At 43.6% G+C, this 21,693-nt stretch overlaps 1 protein-coding gene across 2 annotated transcripts in view; it reads right to left on the bottom strand.

Annotated features, from left to right (window-relative positions):
- col27a1b (collagen, type XXVII, alpha 1b) overlaps positions 1–21,693 on the bottom strand; it is a 605,111-nt gene that overhangs the window by 16,082 nt on the left and 567,336 nt on the right. For both annotated transcript variants that reach the window (XM_078550110.1, XM_078550108.1), the window contains exons 50-58: positions 20,988–21,041; positions 8,062–8,124; positions 7,142–7,195; positions 6,981–7,016; positions 5,289–5,306; positions 3,367–3,402; positions 3,171–3,197; positions 1,183–1,248; positions 859–1,027 (exon numbers count right to left, since the gene is read on the bottom strand). In XM_078550110.1, the coding sequence (XP_078406236.1) occupies positions 859–1,027; positions 1,183–1,248; positions 3,171–3,197; positions 3,367–3,402; positions 5,289–5,306; positions 6,981–7,016; positions 7,142–7,195; positions 8,062–8,124; positions 20,988–21,041 (523 nt within the window). The remainder of the gene's footprint in view (positions 1–858; positions 1,028–1,182; positions 1,249–3,170; positions 3,198–3,366; positions 3,403–5,288; positions 5,307–6,980; positions 7,017–7,141; positions 7,196–8,061; positions 8,125–20,987; positions 21,042–21,693) is intronic.

Genomic DNA, 21,693 nt, shown 5'->3' with positions numbered 1-21,693 from the left:
ACGAAACCATTGTTGTAAAAACCCATCTGGTTCACTAATGCCCTTTCGGGAATGAAATCTGCCATCCTTACCTTGTCTGGCCTACATGGGACTCCAGACCCCTAGCAATGTGGTTGACTCTTAAAATGCCCCCCCGAAGGGCAATTAGGGCTGGGCAATGAATGCTGGCCTAGCCAGTGATGCCCACATCCCTTGAATGAATAAGAAAAAGGTGGGATTAAAATGGGCAGCTAGTTTTAAAAAAAAAATATTTTCTTCTTCAGCCAATGCAGACACAATGGGCTGAGTGGCCTCTTTTCAATGGTTCCACGTTTCAGATCAGTCAGCTGGGAGCGACGTTAGAAAACACTAATACGTCCATAGGTTTGGAGAAGATTTGAAAGCGTGTTCAAAATCACGAATAGTTTACATAGATTAAACAAAGAGAAACCGTTTCCAGTGGCAGAAGGGTCGGGAACCAGAGGAGACAGATTGGGGTGACAGAGGCGACACGAGGAAACATTTTTTTACACAGCGAGTTGTTGTGATCTGGAATGCACTGCCTGAAAGGCTGGGGGGGCGGTGGGTGGGGAGGGGGGAAGCAGATTCAATAGGAACTTTTGAAAGAGAATTAGACAAATAGTTGACTGGAAAAAAAAGTTGCAGGGCTTTGGGGAATGAGCAGGGGAGTGGGACTAATGGGATTGCTCTACTGAAAAGCTGACATAGGCATGAGGGGCTGAATGGCTTCCTCCTGTCTGGTCTCATTTTATGACGTGTAGCAGCAAAGGGTCAAATCGGGGGCGGAGTTGTGAAGACACGGCCAGTGCCTGCGTTACTAGAAAAGTTAACCCCGGAACGTGATGCAAATGGACTCACCATCATTCATTCGCTGCTCACAGTTCATGAGGTCACGGCAGACACGAGCCGGATTGTCCCTGGTGCCCAGGGGATTCTTAATGCTGTGGATAAGATTACTGAGGTAGTGTAGGGTCTTAAAGATCTCCGCTCCTTGGTCAATCAAAGGTAGGTCTGAATTCTGATAGTTCTGCATGAGGAAAACACAGAGGTTGGTTCTAACAATTACAGCTGACGATTACTTTGGCGATTCATTTTACAATGGGATATTAATACAGGAGATATCAAAAATATGGGTCCAACTGATCAAGGATATCAACACACAGATGAGGAGCATTAGGTTACCTCGGTCCTGAGTGCAGTTTTCGATTCGATAAAAGCTTGTAAAGCAGCACCTAGCTCTTCATGTTTCTGAAGATACAAATGGTACAAAATAAGAACAGAAAGTGCTTCAAACTCAAACCAAGGGGATGGGACTGTGAGGAGGGCTTTTGCAGAGTGTTAGCACAGGAGTGGTGGGCCGATTGGGCCACCCCCATGCTGTAAGTTGCCCGAGGCCTTTTTGTTGCGCCCTTACCTACTGTAGCTTTTTTTCCCCTGGCCGGAGAGAGAGTCTAGAACACGGGGTCACAGTCTCAGAAGGAGGGGTCGGCAATTTAGGACTGAGATGGGGAAAAATGGCTTCACTCAAGGGACTGTGGATCTTTGGAGTCCCTCTGCTCCAGCGAGCCAGGGATGCTCAGTCGTTGAGTATATCCAAGGCTGAGATTGATACTTTTTGGGCATTAAGGAAATCAAGGAACATGGGGAGAGGGTAGGAAAGAGGAATTGAGGTGGAAGATTAGCGATGACTTTGCTGAATGGTGGAGCAAGCTCCATATGACCTACTCCTGCTCCTGCTTCTTATGTCCTTTGTAGTATGTTAGAAATGTTTAAAGCCTCTATAACTGCACCGTACATAATGCATTTTATAAATATTTAACCCATTTTAATGTTATTACATGATGCGTAAAATAGTTACTATTTAATATTAGCTGTACCACTTTTTTAGCTTGCTAAATCAGCCAGTTTATTTAGTCGCAATGTTGTGACTCGATTGTTAAATAACCTGACAGAGTGTGCATTTATAGTTTAGGGCCAGTGTTACCGGCAGACTGTCAGCAGTTCAATACACTGATGCCTTCAATCTCAGAAGCTAGGGATCCCATCCTAGTTGGAAGATCAATGAAGCTATGTTTTTTTTTTAAGAAGGAAGCAGACTGGTAGTCTGAGATGGTGCCATGGTGAGATTTGAACTCATGACCCTGGGAGTTCAGGCTTACTGGTCACTACATGGTTGTACTTTACACTTTTTTTCATTCTTATTAGTAGAAGAGGCAATAACATTTTGTTCTAGTGAACAAGGGGATTGATGCTTCTGTGATGTTGTTCTGTTCCAAATCATTTCCCTTGATTAGTATAACACCTGAGAACTTGGTAAACATTTCTCACAAAAAGCATGAAACAATCATAGGATTGTGACGTGGATAAATTGGGAGAGGCTGGGATTGTGTTCCTTGGAGAAGAGAAGGTTGCGAGGAGATTTGATAGACGCATCCAAAATCATGAGGGGCCTGGCCAGAGTAGATAGGGAGAAACTGTTCCCATTGGTGCAACGAGAGGACAACTATTTAAGGCGATTGACAAAAGAAGCAATAGCAACATGAGGGAAAGCTTCTTCATGCAGCGAGTGGTTAGGGTTTAGAATGTGCTGCCTGAGAATGTGGTGGAGGCAGATTCAATCGAGGGAATTGGATTATCTAATAAGGAAGAATGTGCACGGATACGGGGAGAAGGCCGGAGTGTTAAAGTCACTGTTCATGCATTGAATAAAGAATAAATCTGGAGCCAGTCTTTTCCTTAACACAGGTTTATAGGGGCGCATGCACGGATTCCCCCAACATCGGTGTAAACCAGTTCATATACACTTAAGTATAATGCCCTAATCTTTCCCCAATTAGGAGCAGCTGCCTTCACTTAAAAACTAAAGAAGGCACTCTATTGTAACAGGATTCCAACAGGAATATGGGGAGTGGCACTAGGTAAATTGCTCCTTGGGAGTAGCCCACACAGATATGATGGGGCGAATGGCCTCTTTCTGTGCGCAACTGTTCTGTGATTGTGAGAAGGGTGGAGAACTGCCTAGTTACCCAAAGGGACTTTGTAACAATTCAACTTTCCATGAGAAGTGCCGCTGTAACACTGTCCACTTATTCCGATCGTTTACAGCCGCTGCATGGCTGTGAAACAGATGCAGAGATTACAGATGAAATAACTTTTAAAAATAAACTTACAAGTGCGGCTTGAATTCCAGGAGGACCCTGTTCAAAAGATCAGAGGTTATCTCACCAACAAGTAAATGCTGGAGCTTTTATAGATCATTGTGACTTTTGTGTTTTTCTACTGAGGATATTGAGCGCAAAGTTTCAAAGTATTAAATTATGTTGCTGCAATGATAAAAATTTAAAAGATGCAATTAAAGAAACTCACCGGTGGGCCAGGGAGTCCTCGTGGGCCTACTGGACCCTAAAAAAAGTTATAACGTATCTCATCATTTTCCGGTGTAAAGACAAGTTGAATATGAACATATTCCTGCCTCCCGATCTATATTGCAACACACTGGTGTCTTCAACCTCAATAGTTTGAGATTCCACTCCCGTCGGAAGAATAATGCTGCTTTTCAATTTTTTTTTTGAGAAGAGTGCAGTCTGGTAGTGAGATGGGGACATGGTGGGATTTGAACTTATGCGACAGGAATCCAGATCACTGGTTTATTAGGTTCACCAGACTGATTCCTGGGATGGGCAGGATTGTCGTATGAGGAGAGACTGGGGCAACGAGGCTTGTATTCACTGGGGTTTAGAAGAATGAGAGGGGATCTTATTGAAACGTATGCAACTCTGACAGGGCTGGACAAGCTCAATGCAGGGGATGATATTTCCTCTGGCTGGGGTGCGGGGCGGGGGGTCTAGAACAAGGAGTCACAGTCTTAGGATATGGGGTAGGCCATTCAGGACTGAGAGAAGGAGAAACCTCTTCACTCGGAGGGTGGTGAATCTGTGGAATTCTCTACCACAGAAGGCTGTGGCCAAGTCGCTGAATATGTTTAAGAAGCAAATTGATAGATTTCTAGACTCAAAAAGCATCAAGGGGTATGGGGAGAGAGCGGGAGTACGGCTTTGAGATAGAGGATCAGCCATGATCATAATGAATGGCGGAGCAGGCTCGAAGGGCCGAATGACCTACTCCTGCTCCTATTTTTTATGTTTCTATGTTACTGGCACAGTGACGTAATCACTACAGTATTGTCCCCTACAGTTTTCCACTGAAAATTCTTAGATAATAGAAGAGGCATTGCCAGTTTGTTGCCGAACTGTTTCTAATGAACAATGCCTCGATTTTAAAATTCTCATCCTTGTTTTCCAATCCTCCCATGGCTTCGCTCCTCCCTATCTCTGTAATCTCCCCCAGCCCCACAACCCTCTGTGATCTCTGTGCTCCTTGGCTTCAATTTTCCCAACAGTGGAGGAAATTTCTGCTCATCCAGTACTGGATGATAATATAGCAACAGTGGAGGAGTCGAGAGAGATGGTGGTGAGGGAGAGCTGGGTGTGGTCAGCATACGTGTGAAAACTGAGACTGCGTTTTTGAATGATGTTATCCGGGGCAACACGTGGATGAGAAGTAGGAGGGGGCCAAGGATAGATCCTTGGGGCACAGAGGTAATGATCCAGGAACAGGAAGAGAAGCCATTGCAAGTGATATTCTGGCTACGATTAGATCGATGGGAATGGAACCAGGTGAGCACAGCCCCACTCAGCTGGACAACAGTGGAGATGTGATGGAGGAGGATGGTGTGGCTAAACCGTGCCAAAGGCTGCGGACAGGTTGAGAAGGACGAGGAGGGAAAGTTTACCTCTGACACAGTCACACGGGATGTCATCTGTGACTTTGGTGAGCCGTTTCAGTTCAGCGGAGGGGCAGAAACCTATTTGGAGGGATTCAAACACAGAGTTTCGGGAATGATGGGCACAAATTTGGGAGGTGACAACATGTTCAAGGAGCTTGGAGAGCAAAGGGAGGTTTGCAAGGATGGGAAGGTCAAGGGTTGGTTTTTTGAGGAGTAGGGTGATGATGGCAGATTTGAAGGGCAGGGCGACAGTAGCTGAGGAGAGGGGAGGGTTAACAATATCAGTAACACGGGAGCCAGGGAGAGAACTTGGGTGATCAGCGACTTGGTGGGACTAGGGCTGAGGGAGTTTGAAGCGTGTCTCATGGAAACACATGAACGTTAAATCATTGGCTCCTATTTTCTGTCACCAGTCAAGACCATACCAGTCACACTTTGCAAATTGGTGGCCCAAGTTAAAGTTCACTTTAGTCTGAAGAGTGAAATAAAAGGAGAACCTTACCGTCGGTCCCTGTGGCCCCTGAAATCCAATCATGGAACAAAGAAGGGGGAAAAAAGGGATAAAGATTAGAATAAAAAGGTTCCATTCGGATACCCAGAATTTTAAATTAGTAACATCAATCTAATGGCTAGTCAGCTGGCACACTTATCATTCTCATTCAGCTTGCATCATCTTAATTAGAGAGTTACAATCACCACATACACTAAACATGTGCTAAAGTGAACTATAATCATCTCTGCTGGCAGGGGGTGGTCAGCCCACATTTACAAAACCCAAAACAAAGGGTCTGCTGTTAGATGTGATTCCGCGATTGGGCAGCACTCACTGAACAATCCTGAGTGCGCTAATAGCTACAATAACAACCAATTTAAGATTATCAGTTGAGCTTATAATGTGATTCATTTGTGTTTGCCAGAAGTGACATACATTCATATACAGGGACCTGTTCTCTGCAAACAAAAGGAATTTGTTCAAGCCTTGCATCTTCTTTAGTTTCTTGGGAGTTTGTTGTGGGGGGTGGCGGGGGGGAGGAGGAGGTGGGAGGTGCTATTGGTTCATGTTTCTTTCTCCATGGAAACACCTCAGCCAATCAGAGTTCACTTGCCAACCAATCGGCACCTTTTTCTCCTGTAGTATGAATCGTTGTTTGTTTGAAATTTGGCATTCTTGTGTTTGTCCAGATGAACGCAAGACAAAAGATTTTGCCAACACGTCTCTGTTCAGCAAGATTCAATTTTTTTTTGCTTTAAAACAATTGGCACAAGGGTTCATAAGAACCCAAGCACCAGAGGTGGAAAAATCGGATCTCAAATGGCCCAAAATGAGTGGCACAAATCTCTTCACTGGCCATTTGAACTTGTTTCTACCCTTTATACCCCTGATCTCTAGCCACCCCCCTCCCCCAGTGTATTGTTACAAATTTTACATTCACCACAGTCCAAATCTTTTTACACTATCTGAGTGAGGCTGACAGTTTTGCACTAATCTTGAGCTGTGGACTCACATCTACTCTCCAAACTCTTGACTTTTTTATTTGTTATTATTCACAGCGCTTTTCGCAACCTCGGGGCGCTGCAAAGCGCTTTACAGCAGACAGGGAGCTCTTTAAAAGCGTAGTTGCTGTTGTAATGTAGGAGATGCTGCAGCCAATTTGTGCACAGCAAGCTTCACATAATTGGCTTTTTAGCGGCGTTGATTAAGGGATAAATACTGGCCAGGACATGAGGGAGAACTCCCCTGCTCTATCTCAAAATGGCAGATATGTGACCTTTCACTTTGACTCGAGAGAGCCAACAGGGCCTCAGCATATCGTCTGAAAGGCAGGTGATTTTCTGCTCAAACTTCTGGAGTAGGGCTCGAACCCACAGCCTCCCGACTCAGAGGCCAACGTGTTACCCGCTGAGCTACAATTGACAGCTTAACTAGATGTGAAAATGATTTCCCTTATTATCGAAGGTGACTTTCAGAATTTCAAAGCAAAGCCCGCTGTCTCATCACAAGAAGTGGGAAAAAATGTTCTGTTCATCATTTGTGACTTGACCAGAACAAAATAAAATAAACAAAATAATGAATAAATTTACGCAGCTCTTGAGGAATAGCACTTCAGCCCACCATACTGAAGAGCTGAGCGAATGTGTCCATTCTCAAAGCAGAGAGATGGACTTTTAATTCTTTCAAATCAATCAATCTTACCGTATCACCTTGATTTCCTTTATACCCTTTTGGACCCTAAGAAAACAAAGGACCATAGAATTTATGCTTAAGTTAACATATTACAAAAATTGTGAGTAACAGCGATTACTTTTGACCTTTGCTTCTTTCAACTTCATAAAGACAAAATGGAGGTTACTCACAGGATGCCCAGTGGGACCCGTCACGCCAAATGGACCCATGATGCCTTTTTTGCCCTGGGTAGGAAATAGTGTTTAGAGACCGTTCGGCTTTTAAACAGCACGTTACCAAGTCATGTGTGCAAATTACAATCCGGCTTCAGAATTCTATTTTATGTCCAAGTCTCGAGCTGTTTTCGCATCGGGTTTTATTGAGACCCGGGCTTGCCAGATTTGCGAAAGACCGAAACTTGGAAGGGCCCAGTGAAAGGCCAGTCCCAACAGCTGCGGAATCCAACACCTTTAACAGGCACTGAATTTACCGCACGCTTTTAGGCTCAAACTTCAAATGCATGCATACACTGATTATACGTCGTGTTGCAATAATGCAGAACTGAAGATGGATGCTTGGCAGGAATCCACAATAGAAGTACAGGTATATTAACACCTTCGGTGAACCAGGCCTTTACACTGATTCCACGTGACAAAGTGATACTTGTCGGACATGAGGATTGCTTGTAGAATTTTAAATTTCTCACAAATTCCGTAAGTAGTACGACACGTCATTTAAAGGAGCCTGCAATGCTTATCAAACAACATGGAATTGCTCATTTAAACAACCCAATGTTACTCAGTTAAAGACCTATGCGTAGCCCATTGAATAATCTTTCATTGCTCATTTAAAGGACGCTGCCTTGCTCATGTATTACATGGAGCAGGGCTGGAGGGGAATCGCAGGCACAGACTCAAACACTAAATGTGTTGGGGCTTTATTGAGTTACAATTAGTGATTCGGTGAAAAGCGAATCAGCTATTCAAACAGCCATTGGCATGAATACATCATGCCCTTTATACAGAAGTTGTGCCGTTACAGATTATGTAAAACAATTGAAATTAAAACTCGATGAGGTCCTCTGAATTCCCTGCAATAAACGATTGCTTACCATTAATCCTGGTGGTCCTTTTGGGCCCTGGATCCCAGTAAAACCAAGATCACCAGGATGACCCTAAACGAAAAGAAGAAGATCACAGAAGATGGATCTTTCTGTTCTGAATTCTAATTGGATCCACATCAATAAACAATGACCAGAACTGGCACGATACACACACTCTCACTGGAGAAAATAATTAACAACCATCGTATTTTTGACTGGGATTTCCCATTTCTATGACCCCTAGGCCAGGATTTCCAGCCACTGAGTCAAATAGGTGAAAAGTCACGAGTTGGCAAGCACTAAATCTTCCATGCTGCTAATTACGGCCCACTCAAAGATTCAGGAGAGCATGGAGGAGCCATCACTAGGAACTGGAGCTACGCAGAACTGTTGGTCCTCAGAAGACTGGGTGTTTGAGTGTTTAAGTTCTGGAGTTGCTGACTGTTTGAATGTGTGTGTGTCAGGTTACAAAATTACAATAACAATAACTTGCATTTAAACAGCACCTTTAACGTATAAAATATCTCAAGGTGCTTCACAGGGGTGTTACGAAACAAAATTTGACATCAAGCCACATAAGGAGATATTAGGACAGATGACCAAAAGCTTGGTCAAAGAGGTAGGTTTAAGAAACGTCTTAGAGGAGGTGAGCAGAATGCATTTTTCTCCGGCTGACCTTTCCATTTTGGAGTGCTATTTTGTTTACCTTTGGCCTTATCGCTGTCTTACTGAACTCTTTTCAGTTCTTTTAAAGCCTGTCAGAGCCTGAGCTGTTGAGTATACATCATTTCAGTAATGTTCTAGATTTTTATTAAAAACTCGCTTGCAGAATAATTAAATACTTTCTTGTGTTTGGAGTCACCACATGTGGGCTCTTGACTTTTGCTGCTGTTCTCTGTCCTTGTTTTGTCACAGTTTAGTTCAGATGAATTGTGTAGACGAATCCACAAGCGTTAATCTGACAGGGTTGGGAGTGGTTCTATCCCAGGACCGTCCTGGAGGTGACGGGACCCCCCTCCCTCCCTCTGAAATCTGAAAATCCCTGGAAGCAGAAGCGCACTCATCCTACATCACCAGCACTTGTTGCCGGAGAGAAAATGGGAGCTGTAGTTCAACTCGGAGTTTTTAAAGTCAATATTAAGATCAGAGGGCTGTAGGAAGCCCATTAGAAAGGTGAGCTGCTGTGCCTTGAACTTGTGTTGTGAGTGATTGGAATGTTGGAGAAGGCCAAAGATGTGGAAGCTGGAGTGGGATTTGGAATTGAAATGGCAAACGACAGGGAGCTGGGGGTCACACCTGTGTACAGAATGGAGATGTTCATCAAAGCGATCACCTTATCTGCATTTGCACCCTCCAATATAGAAGAAACCACACTGTGTTCTCCACAGAACAGAGAACGTTAAGGGGAGATTTGATAGAGGTGTTTAGGGGTTTAGACAGAGTAAATAAAGAGAAACTGTTTCCAAAAGCTGAAGAGTCTAGGGCGCAGATTTAAGGTGATTGGCAAAACAGCCAGTGGCAGCATAAGGAAAAACATGTTTATTCAATGAGTGACTGGGGTTTGGAATGCAGCGCCTGAGAGGATGGTGGGAAGATTCAGTAATGGTCTTCAAAAAGGAATTAAGTAAATACTTGAAGGAGAAAAGAATTGTGGGAATATGGGGCGGGTTAGGCTAACTTGGCTGTTCTTTGAAAGAACCGGCTCAGTCTTTGATAGATTGAATGGCCTCATTCTGTGCTGTATGTGGTAATCTGAGGAGCAATATACCTTTAAGAGAATGTGAGCAGATTGACCACATGACTGTATTACCCAATGACTGTGTAGCACGGGCTACAATGTTAATCAGTGGTTTAGAATAGGGTCTGGTTGGAGAAGCACATGTGTTAGCGCTCTGTTACTTGTGTTAATAAACAGCATGTGCTTCATCTTATATTGGTCTCTGCATCTGCAGTATCTTGTTTTTTTTTAATATTCATTCACGGGATGTGGGCTTCGCTGGCTGGACCAGCATTTATTACCCATCCCTAGTTGCCCTTGAGAAGGTGGTGATGAGCTGCCTTCTTGAACCGCTGCAGACTATGTGGTGTAGGTACACCCACAGTGCTGTTAGGAAGGGAGTTCCAGGATTTTGACCCAGCGACGGTGAAGGAATGGCGATATATTTCCAAGTCAGGATGGTGAGTGACTTGGAGGGGAACTTCCAGGTGGTGGTGTTCCCATCTGTCTGCTGCCCTTGTCCTTCTAGATGGTAGTGGTTGTGGGTTTGTAAGGTGCTGTCGAAGGATCCTTGAGTGAGTTCACCAACTCACTCAACAGTAGATAGGCGTGCAACTGTGATCGCTGAGCAAAGCGACCCGACAGAAGGAACATAACAACTGGCAACGAGGAAAATCACGACCAGTAGACATCACCAAAGAAAGCCACGAAAATTAAACAGAAGTGCATCAGCTGTACCTTGCAAGGTGATTATGAGTACAGCCTTCATCATAGTCGTTGAAGTTATCTCCATCCAGTATGCCACAGTTTGACCGTATCGAACTGTTCGGTCAGACCACCAATGACTGGTAACATTATATTGAATGCCTCGCTTTCTTCTTTTTGGCCAATGACATATTGGGGGAGGAGAAGACGCGAGCGACCCTCTTATCGACATGTGGCAGTAAAACATACAGCCTAATTCATAGTCTAACGGCACCCAAATCCCGAGAGCTTTGATGAGTTGGTAAATCTCGTGAAAAGCCACTTTCAGCCAAAACCCTCAGTAACAACGCAGCATTTTAAATTTAATTTGAGGTGTCGCGCCTCTGGAGAGACAGTCGCTTGCTAAGTAGCAGCTTTAAAACAACTGACAGAGCACTGTGAGCTCGGGAGGTCGATTAACGACATGTTAAGAGACCGATTAGTATGTGAGAGTAATGAAGATGCCATTCAAAAAAGGTTGTTCTCAGAAACAAATTTAGACTTCAGCAAGGCGCTGGAGTTGGTACTCACAATGGAGAGCACAGTCAGGGATTCAGAAACAATCAAAGAGGCACAAAATGGTTCCATCCTTCACATCAGGAGGAAAGCACTGGTTAGAAATGGCGCGGAAGTGCCAGGCTCCGCGGAAAGGCAGGAAACAGCCTCCATTAACAGGCCAGCAAAAAGCAAAGGTTTAACAGAGAAAACCCACAATAATAACGGCAGAACTGGAACCAGACAGCCTGCAAGCGAACGACAACTTAAAAGAATCGAGTGTTTCTACTGCCATCGTAATGGGCACATTATGCGATATTGTAAAGACAGATGAAGGTAAAACTTTAAGCAAAAAGGTAGAAATTGTGAAATCCACATAATAGGGGAACCAGAAGAAACAGAGCCAGGTATTTACTCACTACACAACTTAAAAATGGGTAAAACAGAGCCAATCTACGTGACAGTGAAAGACAACAGGAATCCCATCTGAATGGAGGTGGATATAGGGGCATCCACGAGAGTTATAGGGGAACATGCATTCAAATATCTGAATGGAGGAGACCACTCACTAAATATGGAAAATTCAGATGCTAAGTTAAAGACATATGGTGAAGACATATGAGTAAGAGGTATATGCAAGGTTCCAGTACTGTATGGAAATCAGTCTGTTAATTTACCCCTAATAGTGATAGCAGGCAGAGGATCGAGTCTCCTTGGAAGGAACTGGTCAAGAGATTAATCTTGAGAGACTGTTGAGACCTCAGTCAGAAGCAGGCAATGCTACTGGTTTGGAAAAATGAGTGTGTAAAAACTCAATAAAAGGAATTCGTAGAGCTGGTGCTTCAGGACAGAGTTTGAGTTGAAGCCAGTAACCTCCAAAAAAGAAAAAGAAAACCTGCTGAAGGACTTTTGCGTATTGCAAGATTCCCTCAGATCCCAATTTATATCACTAAAAAAAGTATGACAAAGAACAGAAAGAATTCAGCGTATCTCTGGCTGAGATGAAGAATAAATTAGCAGAGAAAACACAACAAGGCTTAATTCTCCAGGAAACAACTAACAACTACAAAAAAGAAATGGAAGAGCTGAAGAATCAGCTATGTGAAAGCCAAGAAGCTTTAAAAATAGAGACCCCTGAGTTTTCAAAGGAGCTGACGGATGAGGAAATGCTGAAAGACTCAACCGCTGAGTTCACTCAAGTTGAGCTTATACCTGAGCCTAGTCTGGTCAATAGGGAAATTGAAAAGAAGGCCAAGATTAAAGTCAACATTGCCAAGAAGAAAAGCCATCAAAAGAAGATGCATAAGAAGAAAATGTGGAATTACTAACAAGGCCCCAGAAATTTTTTTAAACAGGGAGCTGATCATACTGTGTTGAATTTAGCCTTGCCCAACATCCTGATTTTGAGAACCTTCCTGACAGTTGACCTTCATATTGTTGAACTTGGAGGGGAGGGGCAGCAGAAGTGCATGCGGTTGGGCCCAAAAGAGTGTGAAAGCATTCCTGTTGGAGTCTATACCATATGTGGAAGGAACTCCACTTGGTTTGGAAGTGCCTGTAGGATTTGTTGAGTCTGAGACTGTCAAAGAGACAAACTTACAGGTTCCTACTGGAGAGCCTAGTGGACAGATGACTCCTGAGAGAGGCCTCGGATAAACCATCCGAAATCATAGAACTACGACATTCAACATGTTTGAAGAAGCCTCCAGAGAGACTGAATTTATAAATAGTTTATTTATGTAAATAGTTTATATATTGTACAGACTGTAAATTGTACTTTCAAGTAAAGGGGGGGGATGTGGTAATCTGAGATGCAATACCCCTTTAAGAGAATGTGAGCAGATTGACCACGTGACTGTATTACCCAACTGCTGTGTAGCACAGGCTACAGTGTTAATCAGTGGTTTAGAAATAGGCTTCATCTTACATTGGTCTCTGCGTCTGCAGTATCTTGTTTACCAACCCACCCACCGGTAGATAGGTGAGCGACCCTGTTTGCTGAGCAGAGTGACCCGATAGAAGGAACATAACAGTGTACAATTCTATGACTCTATGAGAAAAACCTGCCTGTGCTCTTTACAGATGCAGAGTGGTCCGCAGTAAATTTTCAACACTTTCTGCTCTCGTTCCCAATTTCCAGCACTTAGGCATGATCGTTTATCTTTCTGCTGCACTAAAAGACTTCAATAACACCACAACAAAGGTTGCTATAGAAAGGTGCTCAGTGAGTTAGATGGTTTTAATCTCGTCCTAGATTCGAGTTCCAGACTTTGAAACAAAGGTTAAGTAGGGATTTATTCTTTTGATATGTGGATGCTGGGGGCAAACAGCTTCCGAGAACAGATCCACATTAATTACCTTACTGAAAACAAAAGTAATTACTTTAGTAAACTGTGAGTTCAACTATATTTTTACTGAGTGTTGATGCCGTCATCTGTGTACATGCAAACTGTCTCTTAGTGCCGTGGGTAATGCCAATTGTTACCATTGGAAACAGCCACATGGTTGTAATAGAGAGATAGAGAGACAAATAACTCCTTGTCGCCCAAGGGTGACCCACACACTATTTAAATATTTCCTTAAGGATGAATAAATAAAAATTAAACATTTCAATGCAGCTCCTTCAACGTGAACACATGTACATAATCAGGCTGTTTACAGGAAGATGTCAATACTGATTACACCCTAACTAGTTTAAGTCAGAGTTAATCTGCTTACACAGGTCTCAACAAATGTTCATGCCCATTTGTTGATACTTATCAATGAGTTTATGAACAATTATTTAAAATTACCCAACATCTGCTGTACATATAATGTTGGCCATGAGCAACATTTGCTGGTTAGTTCAGTGAGTGGTTTCCAGGCTATGAAGGCACCATTGTAAAGAAAACATTTTTTATCAACAAATTCACCAAGCTTGAAGGTGAAACGTTGAATTAAATCTGCACTGTCTTACTTAATTCATTAAAATAAATGTTAAAATCAAAAGCATTGGTCAAACAAGCTTGCCAACAACTTCAAGCAAACGTACTCGAGGTCACTGAATCCTGTGAGATTCTAATCAGCTCATGGAAAATACCCTGGGGGACATCACATTATCCTTTTCAAATGTTTGTGTGCATGGCTAAGTTTGGAATGCTGGACTCTGGAAAAGGCTGTGACACAGTTAGCTTAAATAATTATTACCAGACACTTGAGGTTTGTTTGTTAGTTTTGCGTATTTTCACACACTCTTTTCCTTTGAAAAGTAGTGAGGAAATGTTCAGAAGGAATCGCAGACTGATTATCAACCTTGGCCACATCACAAACACTCCTTCCGTGGCCATCTAGTCCTAGACTGCGGACTGAGTTTGCTGGCTTGTAGGAAGGGGCACTACCCAATAGAGTCACAACTCCTCCTGCATGATATTAAAACCCTTGATTGCACAAATGCCGCTGAATTTTACAACCCAAGTGACTTGGCCTGCTCCAGGTCTATCTGGTCACTTGCTTTCTGTACAGTTCAATTCCCTCCCACCTATCTTTTCTTGTCCATGTGAAATCTCCAATGTGAAGCCCTCAACCACTTCCCAACATTCTCAAACCTCCCACCTGTTACATGGCAGATAGCCAGACACTGGTTAACCAGTGATAGAACTGGAGCCTGGTCTTTACATAGTTATAAGCCTTTGTTTACAGAGCCACAAATTCCAAACCCAGCAAACACAATTTCAGTATGTTCGTATCTATAGGAGCCCTAGTGAATCCCCAGTTAATGCCCACCACCCGAGTACAATTAAATGCTCAATTAATTTAATAGATATGGTGGTGTAGTGGTAATGTCACTGGACTAGTAATCCAGAGGGCCAGGCTAATGCTCTGGGGCTTGGGTTCAAATCCTACCATAGCAGCTGGTAGAATGTAAATTCAATTATTAAAAATCTGGAATATAAAGCTAGTGATAGTGACAATGAAGCAATCATTATTTGTTGTAAAAGCACACTTGGCTCACTAAGAGAAAGAAATCTGCCATCCTTACTTGGTCTGGCCTATTAGTGACTCTGGATCTGCATGACTTTTAACTACACTCTGAAATGACCTAGCAAGTCACTCAGTTTAAGGGCAGTTAGGGATGGGCAACAAATGCTGGCATTGCCAATGATGCCCACATCCCATGAAGGAATAAAGAAACAAAATACAATTAACGCTACCAGTTTCCTCTTCACCATGCTACTAAAGTCCCTGCTTTTACAGGTAATGGAACAGAGGAACACTACAGCACATTGAACACAACTGATGGGATTGCAGCGTCACCACTGGAATCTGGGATGCTGATTTAGCCTTGATGTCCCCCTTTCTCACTGAGAGAGGCAGTACTGCAGTACTGGGATAACTGGAGGCAGGGGATGTGGATGTGGGAAAAGGAGAAATAGGAAACAGGGTTGAGGGAGGAGGAAAAGACTCAACTATGAGGCAGGTGGAGAAGGTGAGTGTGTGAGGGGCATTACTTGAGGGGTGTAAGAGATGGCGGGAAGGGGGGCTTTTCAGGAGATGAAAGCAGATGAGAGGTTTCAAAGATATGGAGCAATGGGTGTTGAGAGTTAGTTGGGGAGGGGTCTTGAGTGTTGGAGAAGATGGTGCAACCTTGAAGACAAGAAACTTCATGAGGAATCTTGGAGACACAGATAAGTTGGTGATCACAAACGGTAGGAAGTTGGGGATATAAAGATGGAGGATTATGGACAGGGCCAGGAGGGTTGTTGTGGAGGATATCACGTGTTGAACTGACTAGGGTCTGCCACTCTCTTGTAGTTTTAAAATGCAAGTTGACTCCTGTTTTCCTCAACTCACCATCAACCTTTGTTAGAGGGCAATATAATTCATTTCCACTTTCACTCCTTTCAATAAATTATTCAAACTTTGATAAAGAAATTTAAACGAAACTTTTGAGTGACCTCTGCAGGAATGATTTTCCCGAACTGTGTGGCAGCTTTATAGAGTGCAGAGAATTTTAAAGAGAGATCTTTTGTATGAAAGAAGCTTTGTGTGTGTCTCAGGAATCACTATCTTCATTCAGAGAATGTAATGAAAAGCATATGGTGGCTACTGGAGAGCTACTGGGTATAAATGACTACAGCAGAGGGAGATGTGAGACCACAATATCGTCTCATTGAACAACTGACTGTTAAGTGTTTGCAGGATTTATAAATTATAGCTGTACGCAGTTCATAAAGTAAGTGCATTCTTACATATCCAATAAATTATATACCATTCCAAATTTGAAAGGCAGAGTCCCAGATCAGTCTACAGTTTTCCTAAATTAATTATTTTTTCCCACTATGTTCTGGCTCATGAACTGTTCTTCGCATAGCGAGTGTTGGTGGGCGATGTGATAGTGCAGTGATAGTGCAGGCGGAGGTGGGGGGGGTTTGTGTGGAGGGGCCAAGTGTTCCCTTGACGCTGCATGGGTGTGGGGTCGTGCAGCAATCTGGAATATACCGGGAAGTGCATGAAACCACATCCAACAAGTGTGTGCCAGCGGTGGCCCAGTTGGTAGCAATCTTGCCTCTCAATCGCAAGAATCACAGAATCTCACAGTGCAGAAGAGACCCTTTGGCCCACCGAGTCTGCACCGACACGTGAGAAACACCTGACCTACCTACCTAATCCCATTTACCAGCACTTGGCCCATAGCCTTCAATGTTATGACGTGCCAAGTGCTCATCCAGGTACTTTTTAAAGGATGTGAGACAACTTGCCCCCACCACCTTCCCAGGCAGTGCATTCCAGACCGTCACCACCCTCCAGGTAAAAAAGTTTTTTCTCACATCGCCCCTAAACCTCCTGCCCCTCACCTTGAACTTATGTCCCCTCGTGACTGACCCTTCAACTAAGGGGAACAGCTGTTCCCTATCCATCCTGTCCATGCCCCTCATAATCTTGTACACCTCGATCAGGTCGCCCCTCAGTCTTCTCTGCTCCAACGAAAACAACCCAAGTCTATCCAACCACTCTTCATAACTTAAATGTTTCATCCCAGGCAACATCCGCTGCATCCTCTCCAGTGCAATCACATCCTTCCTATAATGTGGCAACCTGAACTGCACACAGTACTCCAGCTGTGGCCTCACCAAGGTTCTATACAACTCCAACATGATCTCCCTACTTTTGTAATCTATGCCTCGATTGATAAAGGCAAGTGTCCCATATGCCTTTTTTACCACCCCACTAACATGCCCCTCCACTTTCAGAGATCTATGGACACACTCCAAAGTCCCTTTGTTCCTCAGAACTTCCTAGTGTTATGCCGTCCATTGAATACTTCCTTGTCAAATTACTCCTTCCAAAGTGTATCACCTCACACTTTTCAGGGTTAAATTCCATCTGCCACTTATCTGCCCATTTGACCATCCCGTTTATATCTTCCTGTAGCCCAAGACACTCAACCTCACTGCAAGGCTCTGGGTTTGAGTCTCTCTCCAGAACTTGAGTATAAAAGTTAAGGTTGATACTCCCAGTGCAGTACTGAGGGAGCACTGCACTGTTGGAGGTACTGCCTTTTGGATGAGATGCCCTGTCTGCCCTCTTAGTTGGATGTAAAAGATCCTATGGCACTATTTCAAAGAAGAGCAGGGGAGTTATCCCTGGTGTCCTGTGCAATATTTATCCCTCAATCCACATCACAAAGGCAGATTATCTGGCCATTATCACATTGCTGTTTGTGGGAGCTTGCTGTGCACAAATTGGCTGACGTGTTTCCTACATTACAACAGTGACTACACTTCAAAAAGTACTTCATCGGCTGTAAAGTGCTTTGGGACGCCCTGTGGCCATGAAAAGCACTATATAAATGCACATCTTTCTTTCTATTAAAGAAAGATTAGAGGGAACATTATTGCATCTAGTGTAGAAAAGGGGAGATAATACATCTAAGAAGTAAGGAGGTAGAATTGTAACGTAGGGTATTAAGTGAAACAGAGACACTTTGGTTTACACATACATAGACATTTAAAGGTGCTGGCACGAGGAGGTAAGAGCATTATAAAAAGGCAAAACGAATCTAAAGGTATAGAACATAGAACAAGGAAGCAAAGTTAAACTTGTCAAAGACTTTAGTTAGGCTGCAGTTGGAGTTGTGCACATCATTGTGGCAGGCTATTACATTGGATAGACAAGGTGCAGGGTAGCATCACTAGGATATGACCAGGGATGATTTAGAATGAAAAGAAGACTTGAGAAGACTGGAAACTAGAGATGAAAAACAAAAGGTGACCCGATGAAAAGGTTCTGATAATGGAAACGGTGATATTTATAAGAGGGCACAAATTTAGACAAACACATGATGAATCAAAGTGAGGATAGAAAAAAAAACCCTTTACAAAGAGATTGAATAGAATTTGCAATTTTTGGTTACAAGGAGAATTGATGAATGCTTTTAAAAGTGAATTGGGTTGTAGCTTTAAGAAGAGGAATATTAGATGGGCTGGAGATTGGGGGTTAAATTTGTTGAATCCCATGATATAAACCAGTGTGGACTTGCTGAGTTAAATGGCCTGTTCACAGGCTAACCATGGACCAAGTGAGTCACATGTCTGATCACATGTTACCAGAGCCATGTGTTGTACTCAAATTCACCTGTTTGAATGGATGCCCAGAGATCCTAAACTGGGATGAAACTAATGCACTTTCCAAAATGTCCAAATGATATGAAATAAACTCTAAAGAGTATAAACTTCCTGACCATTAATACAGATAATTCTCGTAAACTACTCCAAAGACAGGTGTCAAACAGGACAGACCCTGATTTTTGTAACAGAAGCACCAAGATTATTAACTGGCTTCAAAGAACTTTGAAACCTGTTGCAAGCAAAATGCATTTAGTATTTCACAATAAATTTGGGGAGATGGTGGCATAGTGGTAATATCACTAGACTAGTAATCCAGAGACCCAGGGACATGGGTTCAAATCCCACCATGGCAGCTGGTGGAATTTAAATTCAATTAATAAATCTGGAATTGAAAGCTAAGGGAGAATTTTCTCCCCGTTGGGCAGGAGGGGGCGCACCACCATTTTACATGGGTGGGCCAATTAAGACCCGCACAACGTGACGCACACCCGGAAGTGCTGAACGCTCCCTGTGCGGGCGGGGGGAGTAGGCTGAGTTGGGGCCTGCGCTCTTTGGTGCATGCGCGCGAAAGAGCGCAGAAATCTCCCTGAGGTAGCCATGTGATATATAAAAATTTAAATAAAGGGAAAAAGAAATTTTTTAAGACACGTCCCCTCATGTGACAGTGTCACATGAGCTGGGACATGTCTATGAATTTTTTGGAAAATTTTTATTAAAGTTTAAAAACCCTCATGAAACCTCATCCCGCCCGTGAATGAGGTTCCATGATAAATGCGAAGGCCGCCTGGGCTCTTCGCCTGCCCCCCGCCAACTTTAAGGTTGGACGGGCCGCTCAGTTAATTATTTGAATTGCTGTTTGAACGGCTTTAACAGGCCTTTGACAGTTTGGACGGCATGCAGCCGACTTCGGTGCGCGCCCGCTGAACTGAAGATCTGAATGACGTGCGGTGATATGTCAGGATGCACACCCAACGTCATATTACGCGTCGGCGAGTGGGCCCTGCCCTGCTCACCGGCCCGGAGATTCTGACCCTAACCTCAGTAATGGTGACCATGATGACTATAATCAATTGTTGCATAAACCCATCCGGTTCCCTAATGCCCCTTTAGGAAAGGAAATCTGGCCTACATGTGACTCCAGACCCACAGCAATGTGGCTGACTCTGAACTGCCCTCTGTGATGGCTGAGCAAGACACTCAGTTCTCAAGGGCAATTAGGGATGGGGCAACAAATGTTGGCACCCACATCCCATGAAAGAATTTTAAAAAGCCTCCAGCGCGGAGGAAGGGATTATGCAGCAACTGCGTGTTCGTGACATTTCATTCATGCAGTGAAAAAAATCGAGAGTAGGGGTAGAGGCTGGTTAGTCAGCTTGGAGGAAGGTGGCAAGTGGTATTCTTGGTGCCGGGACCACTGCTATTCAGAAGTTACATTAATGATTTGCACTTAAGTCACTCAATATCAACATTTGTAGGAGGTGGCAAACTGTGCTGCAACTTCTATGTAATCTTGTTATTCATCATCTGACCGGCATGATTATTTAAACTGCGATAAGATGGATTTAGTGAGTAATGAGACCTGTTTTATTAAAGGGAATAGATCAGGTAACAAACACAGGTAAAAAATGTTTGGTTTGTGTTGGGTTTTCATGACTCTGCACAGTTTGGGGATAACGAATTTCTCTGGTTCTCAGGTCAGGAGGCTTGGAAGAATACTTTGTGCTGGATCAGAACTGTGCAAGTACACATTATTGCACATACAGGTGAAATTGAGAAGTCTTCGATTTTTTTCCAGATTACACCTGCCCACTTGTTGGCTTTGCACGCAAGGGGCTAATTGTTTGATGGTGCTTTTAATATGGATCTAGAAAAAGGCAGGATTGAGATTGGGCAGATTATATTTTCAAGTTCATTTCAATTTTCATAGAATCATATGGCACAGGAGGAGGCCATTCAGCCCATCATGCCTTTGCTGGCTCATTGAAAGAGCTATCCAATTGGTCCCACTCTCCTGCTTTTTCCCCATTGCCCTGTAAATTTTTCCTTTTCAAGTATTCAATTCACTTTTGAAGGTTACTATTGAATCTGCATCATAAAATATTCATGCTATCCACTGTAAATGGAGATTCATTAGTCTACCTCCTGTCATTTATATGCACAGTGCATCGCAGAAACAGTGGCTGCAAAAGATAGTTGCAAAGTTAGTTTGAGAATATCTCTAAACCAGTGAACACTTGCTCTTTTGGCCCTGAATGCTCAGTCTCCCTGGTTGCAGAGGAATGGACAAGCTGGGATGGGCAAAAAGTGCCCCAAAAAGCAACAGCAAACACAGGATGAAAATAAAGTTCACAAAACATCTTCAAATACAATACCTTGGGTCCAAATACTCCCATCAGCCCAGGGAAACCAGATTCTCCAGGGTCCCCCTAAAGTCAAGAAGAAAACTTTTGGTTAGTGATGAAGAGAAGGATCATGTTAGCCACAGAACATATTGCGGGGTGAGACATGGGCAGGACGCAAGAGCATTGGAACATGAGAAATAGGAACAACCAGCACAAGTTTTAGCCGTGATTTGAGCTAGGCGCTGAATGAAGCTGATGTTTCCCTGCTAACCTGAGTCACAGTTGTGCAACTGTCAGCAGCAGGATAGAGATACTTGTGAAGGTGAACTAGGGCAGGAGGGGGCTCATGTGGAGCTAGGAATTTTGCAGCGAGTAACTCACCTCCTCACCCTCCAAAGTCTGTCCAGCATCTACAAGGCACAAGTCAGGAGTGTGATGGAATTCTCTCCACTTGCCTGGATGGTACAGCTCCAACAACACTCAAGAAGCTAGACACCATCCAGGACAAAGTAGCCCACTTGTTCGGCATCTAATCCACCACATTAAACATTCACTCCTCAACCACCAACGCACAGTGGCAGCAGTGTGTACCATCTACAAGATGCACTGCAGCAACTCACCAAACCTCCTTAGACAGCAGCACCTTCCAAACCTGAGATCTCTACCATCTAGAAGGACAAGGGCAGCAGATGCATGGGAACACCACCACCTGGAAGTTCCCCTTCAAGCCACTCAC

The sequence above is a fragment of the Cetorhinus maximus genome, chromosome 10 (genome assembly GCF_964194155.1).
Source record: "Cetorhinus maximus chromosome 10, sCetMax3.hap1.1, whole genome shotgun sequence".
Classification (NCBI taxonomy): Eukaryota; Metazoa; Chordata; class Chondrichthyes; order Lamniformes; family Cetorhinidae; genus Cetorhinus; species Cetorhinus maximus.
Note: the sequence above shows the minus strand (reverse complement) of the source record. Positions and strands in the feature narration are given on the sequence as shown.